Below are 19,671 nucleotides of genomic sequence, written 5' to 3'. Positions count from 1 at the left end.
TAAGGTTAACCTCACTAAAGTTATAGGTAAATGCCTATAGTATTACTTAAATGAATTATATTTAGTTTAATACTCTATCTATTGGTATAGTAGTGGCAGATATTTGGCTAGTACTAGCATTACAGTTAGATATATAGAAAGCTAAAGTAAGCTATAAAGCCTTCTTAATTAAATAAGGGAAAGAGGCTAGAGAAGATTAAGATACCTTAAAGAAGCCTAGGCAAAAGGAGCAAAAAGGAAAGAAGTATTTTTACTAAAGACCTAATAAAGATAAGGTAGAAAGATATAAAGTATACAGACTGAGGTATACTTTATTAAACTGCTTTTATACTTTTCCTAAGAAGGCCTATATTAGGTTTAAACTAATATAGGCTCTTGCCGACTAGGCGCAGAGAAGGATAGAAGAAAATAAAAAAGGTATAGCTAATTAAATTAAGAAGTTAAAACTAAAAGGATTAGCCTAACTATATTTAATTAGCTTTACTTAGCTAAGTGTAGGCCTAATAGTAGCTAACTATTACCCTTTAAATAAAAGTATATTATTAGATTTAAGAGTAACTATATATATATTTAGGGATATAAAGTAAATAAAAAACCTTAAGGCAGTAGCCCTTAGGGACTTCTTTTAGTTAGGAGTAATACAGGTCTTAATAGAAAGATACAATAAAGTGCAAATTAAACTTAAGTTAAGTAATGGCATGTTAAGAATACTATAACTCTATAATGTGGCTTTATATACTATATTAGCTATAAACCTAATATTATTTATTAAGCTAAGAAAATAAGGAATTTAGTAGGATATAAGCCTAGAAAATAATTATCTATAGCATTTAAATAGAAGTAAATTTAGTAAGGTCTTAGAGATTAAAGGGCAATAAGTACTTAAATATAAGTATTCTCCTTAAGACCTAGAACTAATATAAGCTAGACTAGCAGTAAATATACTTTCTATCCCTTTAAAATGGTATATATATATAATATAGACTAAAAGAAAGCTATTAAGAGGTAATACCTTAATATAGCACCTAAAGTTAGGCCACCTAGGGCTAGAGGCTCTTTAATATCTAGCTATATCTATAAGAAGAGTATAGATAAAGTTAAAGATTTTAATAGAAATATAGTAAATAACTATAGTTAACTGTAATATATATAGAGTAGCAAAAGCTTACTAACTAGTATACTGCATTCCTTAAGAGTTAGTTTAAGTTATAAGTTTAAGAGATTAAATAGCTATAGACTTCTACCCTATATTACTAGAATATATAGGCTATAGTTTAGTATAGATATTTATAGATAGAGTATTAGGGTTTACTTAAAACTATTATATAACTAATTAAATAACCCTTACTATCCTTTTAGCATTAAAAGGCTTTTTAAATATAATAGAAGTATAATACTTTAAGAAAGTAAAGGTAATTAAATATAATAATAAGATTATAATAACCTATCTATAAGTATATATTAAGATAGTTTAGTAAGGAATATAATATAAACTATTTACTTTAAATATATAGGCTTAGAATGGTAGTATAGAAAGAGTAGCTGCAGTTATTATTTAGAAAAGCAGGGCAATAAAGGCAGATATAAAAATTCTAAAATACCTTTAGCCTAAATTAATAAAGGCAGCTACCTATCTCTATAACTATATGCTATCAATTTAGAGATAGTATAAGTTACTATATAAGATATTTTACTTAGAGTATATAGCTAAGCAGTTAGTAAAACCAGACCTATTATACCTTAAAGTATATAGATATAAAGCGTTTATACTAATAAAGGATATATAACTATAATATAATAGATTATATTATTAAACCCCTAAAGGATAAATTAAATATCTAGTAGGATATATATTAAGTAATTCCTATAGGATCTAGAACCTATTAAATAAGGAGGTATTCTTAATATAGGATATTACTGTTGGAAAGCTTGTGTATTGTCCTTCTTCTAGAAGAGGGGAAATTCTATATCTAAATCCCTCAACTTCCGGCATCTTGCCGAGGTTTTACCTAGATACAAGCGATCATTTCATTCTCCCAATCTGACACCCCTCTTCAGTGTATAACAATTCTAATAGTGATACGCTGGTCTTGAAGATTTGAGTATTGTGTTGTGTTGCTTCGGCGAGACATCGGTAGACTGTCGTAGGGTGGTCTGTGCTTGTGTTGTCTTGGTAACCAGATTTTGGTATTTGTATTTTTCTGCCCCGCCAAAATTGTTGGTCTTCGGCAAGCTCTCGTCGACATCTCGTCTACTCGTCTTTGAAATTCTCCAGTCGCAATTTCCAATAGTTTCGTCACTATGTCCCGTATCAACTCCTATGCGAACGTTCTCCGAGAGTTCGTCTACGATCCGGAGGTTCAGCTGATCAACCAGTCCCCCGGCGAGATCCCATGTTTTTACTGCGTCTGCAACATCCACCGCGATCTCTCTCTCCGATGCTGCGCCGGCCCCTCGCCGGAGTGTTGTGTTTTCTGTGCTGACGACCGAAAGAAGTGCGGCTCTGTATGTATTTCTCTACCTCGATTGCTAGGTCTTCGCTGACATTTCGCCGGTTCCTCGTGAGTACTTCGGCGCAGTCCAGGCTTACTACCTGGCGATCGAGCGCCTCCAGGATCGTTTCGCCGATGAGGAACTTGATCCTACTCAGGTCTAGCGGGCCTGTGCTGCGATCGAGTCTTGCGGCGCGGCTTGGCGAGTAGTCGCCGACCGTACGCACAACCCTGCCTCTGGTGGTGGCAGCACTCTGGCTGCTACAATTCAGTCCCAAGACATTGCGTCCCTTCGGGACCTTCAGGCACTCCAGTGCCTTATTTCCGTATGTTTTTCGTCGAGGCTTCTCCGACTTCTCGGCTAACCTGTTTCTAGGGTGGTGTCGAACTTACTCCTGAGGAAGTGTCCGCTCGGGTTGCCTCTGCGATGCCCCTCTACGCCCGCAATGTCTCTGCCGCAACCCGCCTTCGTTCGGCGATCCTTCGCCTAGATACCTGCGAGGATGTCCCTGTTGAGGGCGAGGGGACCTGCGATGAACTCCCGTCTGCATTCGAAGCCAAGCCGGCTCTTCGTGCTCTGCTCGACGAGCATTCGGATAACCCCGTTCCTGACGTTCCAGTCGCTTTTGCTGGCGTTGCTCCTGTCAGTCGTCCCGGCCAGTCTACTCCTGCCCGTCGCCGAGGCGCCGCCGAGCCTCCCCGCACCCCTGAGTAATTTGGCTGGGGGTTTTTGGTTCTCTGGTCTTTGTCGTGTGGTTGGCGTTGGTTGCGCGAGCGTTCGCCGGGGCTTCGCCCCTTCTGTACTTTAGTGGTTTTTCGGGGGTGATGAATCTGAACCAAATCTTTTGGGCATCCATTCCGTTGCGTGACCTAATCTGAAATGATTTCTGTCTGCCGTCTAATTGCTGTGATCTCGGCGAGCCCTAGTTGCTTGAGAAAATTTTGGAATTTCTCACTGGTAAGGTTCTTAGTCAGGCCGTCAGCTATTAGCTGAGTTGATGGGGTATATATCATATCTACTGTCCCATTTGCTACTTCTTGTCTTAGCCAATGGTTGTAGATCTGTACATGTTGTAGCTTTGTGTGCAGCTTGACCAATTCCTCCTTGACTAGTTGAATAGTTTGTAAGTTATCGCATTGGATAGTCACCTTCGGTGGCTTGGCGGGGCCTCGCCGAGGGATCTTATCTTCCAGATTGACTTGCAATGAGGATATAAGCCGGCTTGCAAAGATAGCCTCTTTGGCTGCTTGTAATAGGGCAAGTAATTCCGCCTCGGTAGTAGATGTGGTTACAGTATCTTGCTTATTTGCTTGCCAGCTTATTACTCCTCCAAACAGTTGCATAGTAAAGGCCTGTAAGCTTCGACGGTCCACCGAGTTGTCGGCAAAGCTTGCATCTAAGGCTACCAGTAACCCATCAACCAAAGAGTTATCATCACTTCTAAATTAAAGGGCTAAGTCCTTAGTTTAGGTAAGATACTATAGTGCTCTGTCTGCCGCTTCATGATGTTATGGTCCCAGGTTTTGGTTAAATCTTGCTAATCGGCTAGCTACAAAGGCGATATCTGGGCGAGTTATCACCGCAGCATATATAATAGTACCTACTTTCTGTTGGTAACTATTTATGCTTTTTGGGCTTGATGATTCGGTATGTGGTAATAACTCTTCTTGTGCTATCGGGACGACTGCTCTGTATCTCGGTAAGGGGTCTGGAAGTAATCATCACATTTTGTTGATATATACAGCTTAGGAGAGCTATAGGCGACAGTTTGGTCTGTCCCTTATGACCTTAATGCCTAAGAACCATTATAGGGTCTTGCCTCCTTCGATATAATATATCTCTTGCAACTTCTTTATTAGATCTTTTGCCTTTTCTTCTTATTCCTTCAGGTAGCAGAGGATACAGTCATCCACATAGAAGAAAAATACTATATCGCCTTAGACCTAATAACAGTCCTTGCCGAGTACTTGGCAAAATCCCGTATGTAATAGACCTTTCTTAAAGTGTTTTTGCCATAAGAGAGGTAACCTTTAGAGTCTATATAATGCCTTTTATAGCTTAAGGACCACGCCAGGTTTTCAGTAACCCATCAGCATTTCCATATATATGTCTTCATCTAATGTTGATTGTATGAATGTATTGACTGCATCATACTGGAGCATCTTGTAGTCAAATCTGGTTGCAATTGCCATTAGAACCCTAAAAGACATTCCGGCCAGTGTAGCTACATATGTATCTCGGCTATCCTTTGCCTATTAGTCTCCCCAGACTACCAATCTTACCTTGATTTTTAGGAATCTTCTGTATTTATCTAACTTATAGATATACACCTAGTAATATCCAAGTATTCGGTAACCCTTTACCGTGGTCTTAGCTACTTCTATCTATAATTAAGAGAGTTTATAGCTCTCTAAATGAGCTTCTTCTGCCTTCTGGATTGCATCCCGGTATAGATAACTCTTTATGTTAGTATGTAAGCTAGGGAGCCTCTCTAGAAGCTTCTAATATATACTGACATAGGGCCCCTTTTCCTCGCCTAGTGCAGAGCTTATCCTATCCCTTTAGGCCTCCTGCTTTCTTGCATTAGATTAGTTTAGAGGCTGAGGTAAGCTCCCTCCCTCTGGCAAGTTCTTGAAGCTGGCTAGACTCTCTTGACTCTTGCGACCTTAGGTCTTCCGTCGGGTGCCTATATATATTTTGTGCTATAGCGTCCCTGCCAGGAACGCTATATTGAATGGAATACGATTTCTCGCTTGCATCTCGGCGAGGGTTCTACTTACTGGCTCACCACCCCTCTTTACCTTTAGGTCATCTTCTATTGCATGGAAGAAACCCGATGGGGGTGATTCCGGGGGTGTTGGTAATAGCTCGAATCTGAACTGGGTGTATGGTTCCGATTCCTCGCCTGTCTTTACCGAGTTGTCGGCTTCAGGGCTTATAAATTCTACATTTTCGTCAGTAATTTTATCTGGTTCTTCATTTGCCAGATGCCTCTGCCATGGATTAGGCTGAGTTTGCTGAAGTGAGATTAGTTCCTTGATTCGTTTCTCTATCGCCGCTAGGTCTTCGGCCCGTAGGTCATCTCGAAGGGTCGCCGTGTTTCCGTCGAAGCACTGGTGTTCATTGAAGGTAATATCCCGCGTTGAGAATACCTCCTTGTTCAACGGGTTCCAGATCCTGTAGGAATTACTTGATGTATATCCTACTAGGTATCCAATCCATCCTCTAGGGGTTTGATGATGCAATCTGTTGCGTTGCAGTTGTGCATCCTTTGTTAGTGTAAACGCTTTATATCTGTATGCTCTGAGGTGTGATAGGTCTGGTTTTGCCGACTGCTTGGCTACGCACTCCAAGTGGAATATCTTATATGGTGACTTGTGCTGTCTCCGAACCGATGGCGTACGGTTGTAGAGATAGGTGGCTGCCTTTATTGATTCAGGCCAGAGGTATTCCGGAATTTTTGCATCTGCCCTTATTGCCCTGCTTTTCTGGATAATAACTGCAGCTACTCTTTCTGCACTACCATTCTGAGCCTGTGTGTTTGGAGCAGATGGTTTACATCGTATTCCTTGCTGAACTATCTTGGCGTATACTTGTGGATGGGTCGTCGTGATCTCATTGTCGCATTCGATTACCTTCACTTTCTTGGAGTACTGTACTTCCATTATATTTAAGAAGCCTTTTAGCGCCGAGAGGATGGCGGGGGTTGTCCGATCGGTTGCATAATAGTCCCAGGTAAACCCTGATGCTCTGTCTGTGAACATCCATACTGAACTATAGCCTGCATATCCTGGTGATATGGGGTGGAAGTCTATGGCTATTCGATCTCCTGGACTTGCAACTTGAACCGACTCTCGAGGAGCGCGGCGTACCAGTTGGCGAGCTTTCGCCACTCTACATGCGTTACAGTTAACTGTGGTTATTTGCTGTATTCCTGTTGGAATCTCTGACTTTATCCGTACTCCTCTTGCAGACGTGGCTAGGCATCGGAGAGCCTCCGGCCCTGGGTGGCCTAACCTTAGGTGCCATATTAAGGTGTTACCTCTTAATGGCTTTCTCTTGGTCCACGTTGTATATGTGCGCCGTTTTGGAGGGATAGGAAGTGTGTTTACTGCTAGTCTAGCTTGTGTTGGTTCTGGGTCTTGGGGAGAATGCTTATATTTGAGCACTTGTTGCCCTCCGATCTCCGAGACCTCGCCGAGTTTGCTTCTATCTGAACGCCGTAGATAATTGTTTTCTGGGCTTGTATTCCACCAAATTCCTCGTTTTCTTAGCTTAGTAAATGACACTAGGTTTGTGGCTAATGTAGTGCATAAGGCCATATTATAGAGTTGCAGTGTTCTTGGCGTGCCGTCGCTTGACTTGAGTTTGATTTGCGCTTCACCGTATCCCTTTATTGGGACCTGTGTTACTCCTGACCAAAAGAAGTCCTTAAGGGCTGCTGCCCTAAGGTTCTTTATTTGCTTTGTGTCCCTGAATATATGTATAGTTGCTCCTGAATCTAATAATACACTTTTATTTAGGGGGTAACGGTTGGCTACCGTTAGGCCTGCGCTCGGCCAAGCGGAGCCGACTGGATGTAGTCAGGCTGATCCTTCTAGTTTCAGCTTCCTGATTCGATCAGCTATACCTTCCTTGTTTTCTTCTATCCTTCTCTGCGCCTGGTCGGCGAGAGCCTGTACTGGTTTGAACCCAGTATAGGCCTTCTCAGGGAAAGCATAAAAGCAGTTTGATAAGGTATGCCTCAGTCCGCATGCTTCACATCTTCCTGCCTTATCTTCGCCGGGTCCTTGGCGAGGACGCTTCTTTCCTTTCCGCTCCTTTTGCCTGGGCTTCCTCGGGGTATCTTGGTCTTCTCCAGCCTCTTCCCCTCGTTCAACTAGGAAGGCTCCATGGCTTACTTTAGCTCTCTGCGTATCTGGCTGTGACGCTAGTGCTAGCCGAATATCCGCCGCTACCACGCCGATGGATAGGGTGTTGGACCGAACATGATTCATTTGGGTGACACTGTAGGCGTTTGCCCACGACTCTAGTGGGGTTGACCTTAAAGCCGTAATAAGATCAGGAAACCACTGATCTGCCTCTTCAGCCTCTTGCAGGCCTACATCTCGGGCTTCATTGATTGAGGTCCTCCATCGCTTAAGCCAGTCACTCGCTCCTTTATAGGTTGTGTATCTACGGCGTATGGGTTTCGCCAAGACTTCTCTGTATGCTCGGCGAGCCTCCTGCTTCCGCTCTGTTTGCGTTAAGGAGAACTCATCATGGAGAGACTGAACCCATTCCGCTAGAGTATCATCTTCTGAAAAATGGTGCCTCGCAATCCCTTCATCTACTGTATCTAGCACCCAATCTTGAATAATAGATGTCCTCCTCTTTAAGTCCTTATAGTTCTTCAGATATGTCTCGTATGTCGCCCTCATCGTGGCGACCGTTCGGTGATCTTTCTCCGTAAGATACGGTATTTGTTGAGTCTGTATTTCGTATTCGGTATGGTTTCCGTCTGGTTCGACAACAGGGGGATCGACTTCCTGCGTGGCTGTCTCTTGTGTTGATGAAGATGATGCTTCTATGGTAGTTGCCGCTCTGGCGGCTGTAGCGCTTCGCCGTCCTACCGCCGATATATCGGGGGGTACGGGTGCGACCACCTTAAGGGTGGGCTTATTGGATGCCGTTGGGTCGATGTAGGCCCATAGATCCTCATTCTTTGATTTGACCTTTAGGGCCTTGTACCAGCTGATCCACTCGTTGCTGGATTCAAGCCTGATCGTCTGATTGGTCATCGTTCTGAATGTCTTCGGCGAGCACTAGGCTTTCCTTCTCGGTTACACTTATAGTAGTTTTTCTTGCGAATGAGACTCTTAATTGTTGGAAAGCTTGTGTATTGTCCTTCTTCTAGAAGAGGGGAAATTCTGTATCTAAATCCCTCAACTTCCGGCATCTTGCCGAGGTTTTACCTAGATACAAGCGATCATTTCATTCTCCCAATCTGACAATTACCTTTAATAAATACTAGTGCTTTAATGGAAATATGGCAACCTTTTGAGATAACCTATAGGCTAAAGACCTAGCAGTAATAAAGAAATGAATTAAGGAATTAATCTTATTTTAGTAAATTTAGCCTAATTTATAGCAGAGATATTTAATAAATAAAAAACTAAATAAAATTATTAATAAAAATATAGAATTTATAAGCCCTAAAGCCAATAACTTAATAAAGATAGATAAGGAATTAGAACTATATATCTAGTTTAGATTTAAGCTATTACTAATACCTTTAGAATTACTTCTATTAGGTTTCTTCTATATAATAGAAGATAACCTAAAGGTAAAGAGAGGTAATAAGCCAGTAAGTAAAACCCTTACTAAGATATAAGCAAGAAATTATATTCTATTTAATATAGTATTCCTAGCAGGGATACTATAGCATAAAATATATATAGGTACCTAACAGAAGACCTAAGGTTATAAGAGTTAAGAGAGTCTAGCTAGCTTTAAGAACTTGCTAGAGAGAGGGAGCTTACCTTAGCCTCTAAACCAATCTAGTGCAGGAAAGCAGGAGGCCTAAAGGGATAGAATAAGCTTTATATTAAGTAAGGAAAAGGGGCCCTATATTAGTATATATTAAAAGCTTCTAGAGAGGCTCCCTAGCTTACATACTAATATAAAGAGTTATCTATATTAGGATATAATTTAGAAGGCAGAAGAAATTTATTTAAAGAGCTATAAACTCTCTTAATTATAAATAGAAGTAGTTAAGACTATAGTAAAAGGTTATTAAATACTTAAATATCACTAAATATATATCTATAAGTTAGATAAATATAAAAGATTCTTAAAAATCAAGGTAAGATTAGTAGTCTAGGGAGACTAATAGGTAAAGGATAGCTAAGACATATATATAGCTATACTGGCTAAAATGTCTTTTAGGGTTCTAATAGTAATTATAACTAGATTTAACTATAAGATACTTTAGTATAATATAGTTAATATATTTATATAATTAATATTAGATAAAGATATATATATAGAAATACCAATAGGTTACTAAAAACCTGATATAGTCCTTAAGCTATAAAAGGCATTATATAGACTTTAAAGGTTACCTCTTTTATAGTAAAAACACTTTAAGAAAGATCTATTATATATAGGATTTTACTAAATACTTAATAAGGACTGTTATTAGGTTTAAGGCAATATAGTATTTTTCTTCTATATAGATAACTATATCCTCTACTACCTAAAGGAATAAGAAGAAAAGGTAAAAGATTTAATAAAGAAGTTATAAGAGATATATTATATTAAAGGAGGTAAGACCCTATAATGGTTTTTAGGCATTAAGGTTATAAAGGACAGACTAAACTGTTACCTATAGCTCTCCTAAGCTATATATATTAATAAAATGCAATAATTACTTCTAGACCTCTTATTAAGATATAAAGCAGTTATCTTAATAGCATAAAAAGAGTTATTACTATATATTAAATTATTAAGCCTAAAAAGTATAAATAGTTATTAATAAAAAGTAGGTATTATTATATATACTGCAGTAATAACTTGCCTAAATATTGCCTTTATAGCTAGCCAATTAGTAAGATTTAACTAAAACTTAAAACTATAATATTATAAAGTGGCAGATAGAGCACTATAGTATCTTACCTAAACCAAAGATTTAGCCCTTTAATTTAGAAGTAATAACAACTCTTTAGTTAATAGGTTACTAGTAGCCTTAAATGCAAGCTTTACTGATAACTTAGTAGACTATTAAAGCTTACAGGCCTTTACTATATAACTATTTAGAGGAGTAATAAGCTGGTAAGTAAATAAATAAGATACTGTAATTATATCTACTATTAAGGCGGAATTACTTGCCCTATTATAAGCAGCTAAAGAGGCTATCTTTATAAGCTGGCTTATATCTTTATTGTAAGTTAATCTAGAAAATAAGATCCCTTAGTAAGGCCTTATTAAGCTACTAAAGGTAACTATCTAATATAATAACTTATAAACTATTTAATTAATTAAGGAGGAATTAGTTAAGCTGTATATAAAGTTATAATATATATAGATCTATAACTATTAGCTAAGATAAGAAGTAGTAAATAGGACAGTAAATATGATATATACCTTATTAACTTAGCTAATAGCTAATGGCCTGATTAAGAACCTTATTAGTAAGAAATTCTAAAATTTTCTTAAGTAACTAGGGCTTACTGAGATTATAGTAATTAAATGGCAGATAGAAATTATTTTAGATTAGGTTATATAATAAAATAGATGCCTAAAAGATTTAGTTTAGATTTATTACTCTCAAAAAACTACTAAAGTATAGAAGGGGCAAAGCCCTAGTGAATACTTATATAACTAATGCTAACTATATAATAAAGACTAAAGAACTAAAAACCTTTAGCTAAATTATTTAGGGGTGTAAGAAGGCTTGGCGGCGCCTTAGTGATAGGCAGGAGTAGACTGGCTAGGATAACTAATAGGAGTAATGCTAGTAAAAGCAACTGGAATGTTAGGAATAGGGTTATCTAAATACTTATTAAGCAGAGTATAAAGAGCTGGCTTAGCTTTAAATGCAGATAGGAGTTTATTGCAGGTCTTTTTACCCTTAATAGGGATATTCTTACAGGTATTTAGGCAAAGGATTGCTAAATAAAGGTAGGTTACGGCAGAGATATTGCAGGTATAGAGAGGTATTATAGAGGCAACTTAAGCAGATACTTCCTTAAGAGTAAGTTTAATATTACCTTAAAAATAGATTAATTAAGAAGTTAGAAAAGCCTTAATAAAAAATATATAGAAATAAGGTACTAGAGTGCCTAAAGGTCCTAAAGGGATATAATATCTTAAGACTAAATTATAGCAGCTAGAATATTATTACTACTAGAGATAGGGTTATATATATAGTTAATAACTACTTACTAAGCTATACTGCAAGACTTAATTGCAGTATAGGCCTACTAGACCTAAATAGGATTAAGTTCCTTATTAGTAAAATGATCCTAAAGGCGCTTAATTGCTAGGTAGTAAGCCTAAATTATACTAAAGTACTTATAAGGAATTAATAAAATGTTAGCAAAGACCTAATAATTAAGGTAAAGAAATATATATAAAGCTATATTTCTTTTAGTTATTAATATAGAAAATATAACACTTTAGTAAGGGGCTGGCGCAGTATTAAAGAGAGAGATTGCAGTAGATATTATAGATACAGTAAAAATATAGGATCTTGCTAGGGGACTAATTAATTAGCTAAACCTCTAGATTATAGATAAACTCTTAAAGAATGTTTATATAAAAGTTAATATAGGATATAGTAATAAAACTATTAGAAATTGCAACTAAAGAATTTTAAAGATAAGTAAATAAGATATTAATAAGAGCTTACTAAAAACTAATAATTTTAGCAAGGCAGAAAAATATAAATACTAAAATCTAGTTACTAAGATAATATAAGTATAGACCACTTTATAACAGTCTACCGATATCTTACCGAAGTAATATAATATAATACTTAAATCTTTAAGATTAGTATATTACTATTAGAATTATTATACACTAAAGAGGGGTGTTAGATTGGGAGAATGAAATGATTGCTTATATTTAGGTAAAACCTTAGCAAGATGCCAGAAGTTAAGGGATTTAAATATAGAATTTCCCCTCTTCTAGAAGAAGGACAATACACAAGCTTTCCAATAACTTCAGTTCCCGTAAATAATAGACTTCAATTAATAAATGATTCTCTTATAGATAATATATTAATTATAGGTTTATAGCTTAATAATATTATTTTTTAAAGCTTCTATTATTGCATTTTAGAAATATTAAATTAAAATTAAATTAAAATATAAAAGTTTATTTATAAGTATCTAAACTTAGTCTTTTAGAAATTAACTATTTTATATTAATATACTTATATTTTTAAATATTCTATTAATTATAATGTAACTATATATCTATAATAACCACGACTTAAACTTGTCCCGCATCTTGTCCCTCCTCCTTCCCCCACTATCCATATTAGGTGACAGCCTGCCGGGCTTTGGACTGTGTGAATGCGGCCTACCGGTATCAGGCCGAAGCAGCTCCTGGCCGCTCGCGCTTGGCTCGACTGCCCAGCTAATCATACCTCTGCGTCTCCATCTCCGCGCCAGCAACTCCAGCCGTTCCGCCTCGCGCGGCATATCACCAAAATACATTTGAAGGGCACCACGCACATTTTGCCGCCCAGTGAGAGCAGCAGAGTACTCTGCACCGTGCTCGACGAAGATGCCGCACATCTCGGCCTCAAACACTTGGCTGTCGATTGAGGGCTTGAGCAGCGCCGATACCGTCTCGTCGGGGACCAGGCGACTGACGTAGTTGACCCAGATACTGGCCTGTGGTTTGGACAGAAACTGGAGGGCAGAAATGTCTGACGTCGTACCGTCTACGGCCATGGCATTCGGGTTGGCCCCCCGGTCCAGCAGCGCCCGCACCATCCTCGGTTTTATCTTGTACGCTACTATGGCCTGCTGCTGGCCGTGGAAATCAACCTCAAACAAGACATACCTCAACGCCCATGTTGCATCGAGACCGCACCTAAACACCGACATGTCCTTGAACCTCTCTCGGATGTACGAGTATAATCCTCGCTGAAGCGCCACCTTGACAAATTCGCGATTTGAAGGACCAGTGTTTGACTTCACGACGTACTCTCTCACCTCGTCAACAATGGATACATCGTATTCATATTCAACGTCTTCCAGCTTGGCAGCCTCGGATATGAGTATTTCTACCACGGGATGCGGCAATGCGATGTTGATGGACTGATTCGCGAACTTGAAATAACGGCTTGCAGTTTGCACAATTGACTCAGATGGGTTGAAGCACTGTGGAACCCGGCTCTGCAGCTTGCACTTGACGGGTGGGCTGTGCAGGTAGTCGTTAACTGTGCGATGCAGAAAGTCTATGCGCTCGTGGCAGTCCGTAAAGTTCGTTCTATACCCGAGATCTTCGACAACCGTCATGAGATCTCCGCAGTAGGCCTTGAGCCGAGCTCGCAGCTTTCTCGAGGAATGAAGGTGGTCCACGCTCACGGGACCATCTTCTTCCTCGGGCAAAATGTGGGCTACCAAGGTTAGCGGAATGAGGGTGTTGCTCTCCATAACACCTAACAATATTCTCGACGATGCCTCGTGGTATCGCGGCACGATGATATCCAGCATCCTTCCAAAGTAATCTTCCAGCTCGGATGGGAAGTCATCCACGATTCGCTCCATCATCTTCACAGTATCCTCATTTGGCAACGACTCTTTCATATTCCGCACCACCAGGAACACCCACAGAAACACCCCCTTGGCCTTGCTCACAATCTTGTGAAGCACTCGCTGGTACTCTTGATTTTCTAGAACCAGCTGCTTGAAACTGCGGTGCTGGCCCAGGATCTCATGCACATATCTCCGGATGTCCTCGCGATTATGCTCGTGCACGCGCAAAAGTGCTTTTTCGTCGTGCCCAAACGCTGCCTCGAATGTGTTCCACGGTCGGCTTGATACACAGAGTTTGATGTTAGGTGTGTCGCTGAGCTCCTGCACAGCCTGGGCTATCTCGTGTGATTGGCCCATGTATTCGTCGAGACCATCCACGAAAAAGCAGAACTTAATGTCAGGATGATTAGATGTTCTTGACTTCTCACTGACGAGGCGGAAAATTTCTTGCAGTTCGCTCAGCGTCCACGGTTCATCTGTGATCCAGTCGTCCCATCTCGCCCCTAGCACCCGGGGCATAATCGCGGGCATCTGCCGAAGCACTTCATAAAGCAACGAACGCAAAAGACCGCTTTGGGATCGCTCAAGTTCTGCACCGGGTTTCCAAAAGAAGAAGTCGGCCATAACGAGGTTCTGCTGTTGTCCGGCCCAGCTTCGCAGATACTGTTTGGTCCGCGGGTCCAGATAGACAAACTTCATCAAGGTCGACTTGCCGGAACCGGCGTTACCAGTAACCCAGTATACCCCCTTGCCCCTTTCAAGCCACTCACGAAAATGAAGCCGCTGGCCCTCGTGGTGTTTCTCATAGGCCCATTCGAGAGTGGTGAGGTGTCTGTCGGCGACGTTGTGGCGACGCAGCGTCATTCGGTGAAACCGCAACGACCGCAGCATATCTGTTGCTTTGGCGATCTCTTGAGCCTCAGCGTACAATTCGCCCAGCTTGTCGCGCAGGGCGTTATCGGCGAAGTGAGGCAGAAACGCCGCATCTACCCCCGGCATGCTGTGCTGAGACGCATGCAGTATATCGCGAAGCTCATCCTTGAGGTCCTGGACGCGAGCGAGCATCACGTCCGATTTGATGCCAAGCTCATCGTTATTGCTTTTGAGCGTGTCGATCGATCGCTGCAGAAACGATTGCCTATTCAAGACGGCATTGATCATCATAAGCTGCAGGTCAGACCTGTAGCCCTCTAGCCTGCCGACCATATAGTCAATCTTTCCTTGCTCCCACACGCTTTGCAGCGCCTTTAAAACGCTGGATGTCATGCTGTGCGGAGTCGCAACCAAACCATCGAGCGCATCTTCCAGGTCATGGGCAATCTCATTGCACGCAATAGCCGTCTGCACAATACGTATCTCATCAGGGTCCCTCGACAGTCTCAAATTCTTCCGTTGGCGAAATGGCGCCGCCAGCTCCCGCAGGTTGTCTAAAGATGCTCGGAGGTCGGCATGTTGGACGGGCGCGCCGTCAGTGGACGAGTAAATTTCGACGCCTTTACTGACCAGCTTGACTGAGAACTCGACAAACTGGAGGATATTACTGGCCAGGCCAACAGAGGATAGGGGATCCATGACTGTACCGGCTGGTGGTTGTTTTACTAGTGGAGCTGGCCCTTCTGCTGGATAAAGTTCAAAGGCTAACCTGTGGCCTGGTGAAGAACATCCGCGGGGGATATATTTGCAGGACTGGGAAATGCCTTGGCTGACTGGAAATCCCGCTTGTGACTTGAAAGTGCAAATGCAATCCCACCTTATTGCCTGCACTTGAGCATTCGACAAGGATAACGTCACCAATCAATGCTGTTGTGGCTTATGCATGGTGGGCTCTTTGAGGACTAAATCTTGACAACCGGGCAGAAGTGCATTTGAATGCAACATTTTTCTTATTATTGGCTACTTACAGGCTGAACCCGGCGTGCGGCTGAGCAGACGACTGTGAAGCAGCGCCGTCACCTGCTTGTCAAATCATTTCCTTTTACCTCGATCCTTCAGCATGCAGCATAGAGCCTTTTTCTGTTTATACTAGAGTCCACGTCAGGGAAGCACAATCCCTCAAGAACCTCGTTGAAACACAACAAGACGACTAGTCATTATGGATGAATGGGGTGGAGTGGCTGCAATCACGACATTCCCATTTCAGCCATTTTTTCAGAGAATCAAGGACACCTTGCTAAGAATATTTTACTGGAACAGAACTTGCGAATTTATACAGTGGAGTCGCATTGTACAGAGCCCTATTCAGACACGATGGTACGGCCCCGAGGTCGGAAACAAGTCAACCGATACCCAAAGCCCCAAGAACAAATCGCCGATCTGCTTTCTGCACAATTTCTGGCAGGTAAAGCCAACGCCGACCGCGAGACCAGCTTACTTGGAAATGTTAAAAGACTACCTCCAACTTGATTCTGATGTCCTTCTTGCCGATAGAGGTATCATCAAAAGAGATCAAGCTTAGGTAGAAAACGGATTCAGGGATTCTCAGTTCAATAAACATACACTAGTTAGGCTGCTGACTTTAGAGAGTATTATACATATAAAGGCTTGTGTCATCTTTGGCTAAAGTGGCGTATGGTAAGAAAAGACTATTATTCTAGATAATTGATTTCCATATTAGTTTTTTATGCAATTTCTGTTATAAACTCTATCTACTGAGTATGGATATTAGCTATCATTGACCTGAAATCTCACCCCAGTACGTGCACCCTAGCCTCTAGGCTATTTGGTGTCTTCCTTGCCACTGTACACTTTGACGAACATCCGTCTTAGCCCATCCATATCACAAAACTCGATAACCTTTGTGACCTTTGAGCCATCCTCATTGAAGTCCAAAACCCACGAATGCTCTATGACGTCCTCTTCGCCATTCTTGTATTTCATGCCTGTCACAGTCGTTGCGGCTGATTTGCGTGCCTTGGTGTCGATAGTCAAGTCAGAGACGTCGCTGTAAGTGACTACGTATTTTTCGAGGTCGAGAGCCATGGCGGCTTCGTAGTCGGCGTTACTCAAGCCATCTTCCGGAGGCGATCCGAATAGCTGAAGAACACCAGCTGGCTTGAAGTATCTTTTGCAGGAGTCGGTGACATCACGGTTGATGATTGCTGGATTGTTTTGTTCTCCAGCTTCTTTGTAGGCAGCCAAGAACTGTCTGGTTGTGTTTCCAATAGCGTCTCTGAGTTCTTGCTGTGATATACCTCGATGTCTCATGCAGGTTTTAAATTTCTGTAAGGTTTGATCACAAGTACTCGGGTTTTACTCCGCAGTGCACGTATTTATATGGATTACTTGCTTACAGTCAGCCAAGTCATAAGCCGTCAGCTGACGCAATCCTTGGGCGATGGGAATTGAGTAAGTTTGTTTAGAGCCAGAGTAAGCTTGGTGCTCTCTTGCGTCACCACGAGCATGAGATTGCTCGAGGAATGTACTGTAAGCCAAGACTTTATTGAAGTTTAGATAGACGAAAAAGATAACAAATTGGTCCGAAATTGGACTTGCCGCGGATCGTGTAGGGTATATCTATTTATAGAAACTGGTTATACGAATGTGACATGAAGCGGCGGAAAGATACTCCGAGTCACAGTGGGCAATTTCCAGTGCCGGAAGCGGCCGCCCAGTTGAAATAACCTTGCTTTGCAAGGCAGATATAAGGATAAAATAACCTCTGAAGAGCCCCATCTGAGCCCTATAAACTCGTCACCAAGGCCAACGGATTTAGAAGGTGGTGTGAAATTGGGTCGCTTCAGGCAGTGTTCACCAAAGATCAGGGCGGGCTGTGCTCACGACCCCACCTCTAAGGGCCAGCCTCCTTACCTTTTCCGTCGTAGATCGCTTCGATCAAGGAGAGCCCCGGCCCTTCGAAAGAAACTGTCACTTCTCCCTGCTCAACTCAACATCCCTCATGACTCACGCCATGTAAAGGAGACATCCCTGGAATGAAGGGCCAGTGCTTGCGTTATCATATACTAGGCCTTGCACGCCCGCTTATCGCCACGTCGGGATCGTCCTTGGTAGCTGATCTCACGCCAGAATGTCAGACTTTGGTGCCAAGGTGAAATGGAAGAGGGCGAGGGCGCCCAAGGTGAGATCTGGCTGTAGAACATGGTAAGTAAAACAACCAGACACGTAAAATTCGGCACTAACCAAAGTAGCAAGTTCGTAGCATATCACTACTCTCAACTGAAGCTTTGCTGATCGTAGTCCAGAATTCGGCACCTCAAATGCGATGAACGAAAACCCACGTGTTTCAGATGTGAAAAGGACAAACGGACGTGCGACGGCTACCTCAACCCCCCAGAAAGCAAACCAAAGACAAAATCTCTCGCCCTCCATAGAAAACAGTATGATCTCATATCCCGTCGCCTCGCGACAGCCTCGAAGCTTCTTGTCCCAGCAGCTCTATCACCAGAGACATTCAGTTCGACGATTGAGCTGGACCTCTGCCACCACTTCCGAACATACACAGTATCAGAACTTGCGAGCTCACTCAACGCGATGAGCTTCTGGCACGCGTATGCGTTGCCACTCAGCCAGACTTCAAAACCGGTCAAGGCTGCGATTGGAGCGTTGGGAGGGGCACACAAGGCTTTCAAGCTTCAGACCCAGACTGACCCATTAACGCAGTCCATTGCCCAATCTTACGAGATTGCATCTATCCAGCAATACAACAATGCAATTCGGGTGATGCAAGAGTACATGAACTCACCCGACAAAGACTTTCAGGTTATTCTAACTTGTTGCTTAATATTTATCTGCACCGAGAGTCTCTACGGGCGTTACAAGAACGTTACGCGGCATTTGGAAGCCGCCTTCTCCCTGTTGAACTCCTGTGATCGATGGGACCTGGCCAAGTTAATGGAAAACATTGGCCCTTCATTATGCGGTCTGGCATCTGATCTATTCTTCTACGTGGGAGACAATCGTTCCTCGAAGCTTGTCTCGGAGATTACAGAATGGGCTGATAAACAGGACCCGATTGACCTAGAAGAACCCGGCGAGCCCTTCACTTCTGCACAAGCTGCAGCTGCAGCTCTGACACGAGTCGAGACACTTTGCGATGTAGAGATGTACGCCGATTGCCCAAACTGTTCGGACGATGGGGTTCTGTGCGGTGACGGTGGGGTTTCATGTGAGAGACGAGATAAAGGTCTAGTCTCGGAAGCCTTCTACCATCATTGGAGCGCACGATATCAAGCTTTCAAGAAGACATTCGATCCGTCCAAGGCCTCAGAGTCAGAGCTGTTTCGATTCAAAGTACTTGAGTGCGAAGAGACTACATGGCAGGCCACTTTCAAGCTCAACCACATCGACGACGACCTGGAAACAGCCGATTGCATCGAGATATTGAAGAAAGCAGAAGAGATCATCAAGATGACGCAAAGCGATAAGGGTCAGATCTTCACATTTCAGGCCAATCTCGTCCCTCCAATATCCTACGTTATAATATCATGCCAGGACACAAGTGTGCAATGGGAGGCGGTGAGGCTTCTGCGGTGTCTTGGGAGACGGGAGGGCGTTTGGGATAGCAGGAAAATGGCGGATATTTACACGAATATGATCAACGCAAAGACGAAGCAGCTACTCACGTGGGAGGAGATTCCGGCTGACGTGCCACAGCTGACTGAACTTCTTGGTTCGCTTGAGATGTGAGGACACTACAAACGGCAACAGATAGAGTCGAAATGATATTAGACTTGTTCACCAGATCATCACATACCCTTACCACCTTTCCAAGTTACCTCAATCCTGCAATTTCAAGTCGAGTGTTCGACAGTGTCTTTCAGACAGCGCAAGAGAAGAGGCCCGACTTGCCTGACTTATCGAAGGGAAAGGAGTGCAAAGGCCCAGGTCACCATAGGCTAGCACAGCTGTTACATAATTATTACATGACGACTGGCAAAATTGAACAAGTATGACAATTGAAATCTATCAA

The 19,671-nt window shown here is 42.0% G+C and overlaps 6 protein-coding genes; 2 read left to right on the top strand and 4 right to left on the bottom strand.

The window, feature by feature from the left end:
* Positions 1-2,301: 2,301 nt before the first annotated feature.
* Positions 2,302-3,207, top strand: FFUJ_11318 (uncharacterized protein; the record flags this gene model as incomplete). XM_023570203.1 has 3 exons in its annotated part: positions 2,302-2,505; positions 2,657-2,818; positions 2,869-3,207. The coding sequence occupies 3 exons, from the start codon at positions 2,302-2,304 to the stop codon at positions 3,205-3,207; spliced, it is 705 nt and encodes a 234-aa protein (XP_023438105.1).
* Positions 3,208-5,195: 1,988 nt separating this feature from the next.
* FFUJ_11317 (related to retrotransposon HobS hobase) lies at positions 5,196-6,815 on the bottom strand (the record flags this gene model as incomplete). Its single annotated transcript, XM_023570202.1, has 1 exon — positions 5,196-6,815. One exon carries the CDS (start codon positions 6,813-6,815, stop codon positions 5,196-5,198), a length of 1,620 nt encoding a protein of 539 aa, XP_023437347.1.
* A 261-nt stretch (positions 6,816-7,076) lies between these two features.
* FFUJ_11316 (uncharacterized protein) lies at positions 7,077-8,273 on the bottom strand (the record flags this gene model as incomplete). The annotated part of the gene is made up of 1 exon (XM_023570201.1): positions 7,077-8,273. The coding sequence occupies one exon, from the start codon at positions 8,271-8,273 to the stop codon at positions 7,077-7,079; it is 1,197 nt and encodes a 398-aa protein (XP_023437346.1).
* Positions 8,274-12,452: 4,179 nt separating this feature from the next.
* On the bottom strand, positions 12,453-15,317 carry FFUJ_11315 (related to small s protein; the record flags this gene model as incomplete). Its single annotated transcript, XM_023570200.1, has 1 exon — positions 12,453-15,317. The coding sequence occupies one exon, from the start codon at positions 15,315-15,317 to the stop codon at positions 12,453-12,455; it is 2,865 nt and encodes a 954-aa protein (XP_023437345.1).
* A 1,143-nt stretch (positions 15,318-16,460) lies between these two features.
* On the bottom strand, positions 16,461-16,949 carry FFUJ_11314 (uncharacterized protein; the record flags this gene model as incomplete). The annotated part of the gene is made up of 1 exon (XM_023570199.1): positions 16,461-16,949. One exon carries the CDS (start codon positions 16,947-16,949, stop codon positions 16,461-16,463), a length of 489 nt encoding a protein of 162 aa, XP_023437344.1.
* An 820-nt stretch (positions 16,950-17,769) lies between these two features.
* Positions 17,770-19,388, top strand: FFUJ_11313 (uncharacterized protein; the record flags this gene model as incomplete). XM_023570198.1 has 3 exons in its annotated part: positions 17,770-17,843; positions 17,891-17,897; positions 17,940-19,388. The coding sequence occupies 3 exons, from the start codon at positions 17,770-17,772 to the stop codon at positions 19,386-19,388; spliced, it is 1,530 nt and encodes a 509-aa protein (XP_023438104.1).
* Positions 19,389-19,671: the final 283 nt, after the last annotated feature.

The sequence above is a fragment of the Fusarium fujikuroi genome, chromosome FFUJ_chr11 (genome assembly GCF_900079805.1).
Source record: "Fusarium fujikuroi IMI 58289 draft genome, chromosome FFUJ_chr11".
NCBI classification, from domain to species: domain Eukaryota; kingdom Fungi; phylum Ascomycota; class Sordariomycetes; order Hypocreales; family Nectriaceae; genus Fusarium; species Fusarium fujikuroi.
The sequence above is the reverse complement of the archived record's forward strand: the minus strand, read 5'-3'. Positions and strand labels throughout refer to the sequence as shown.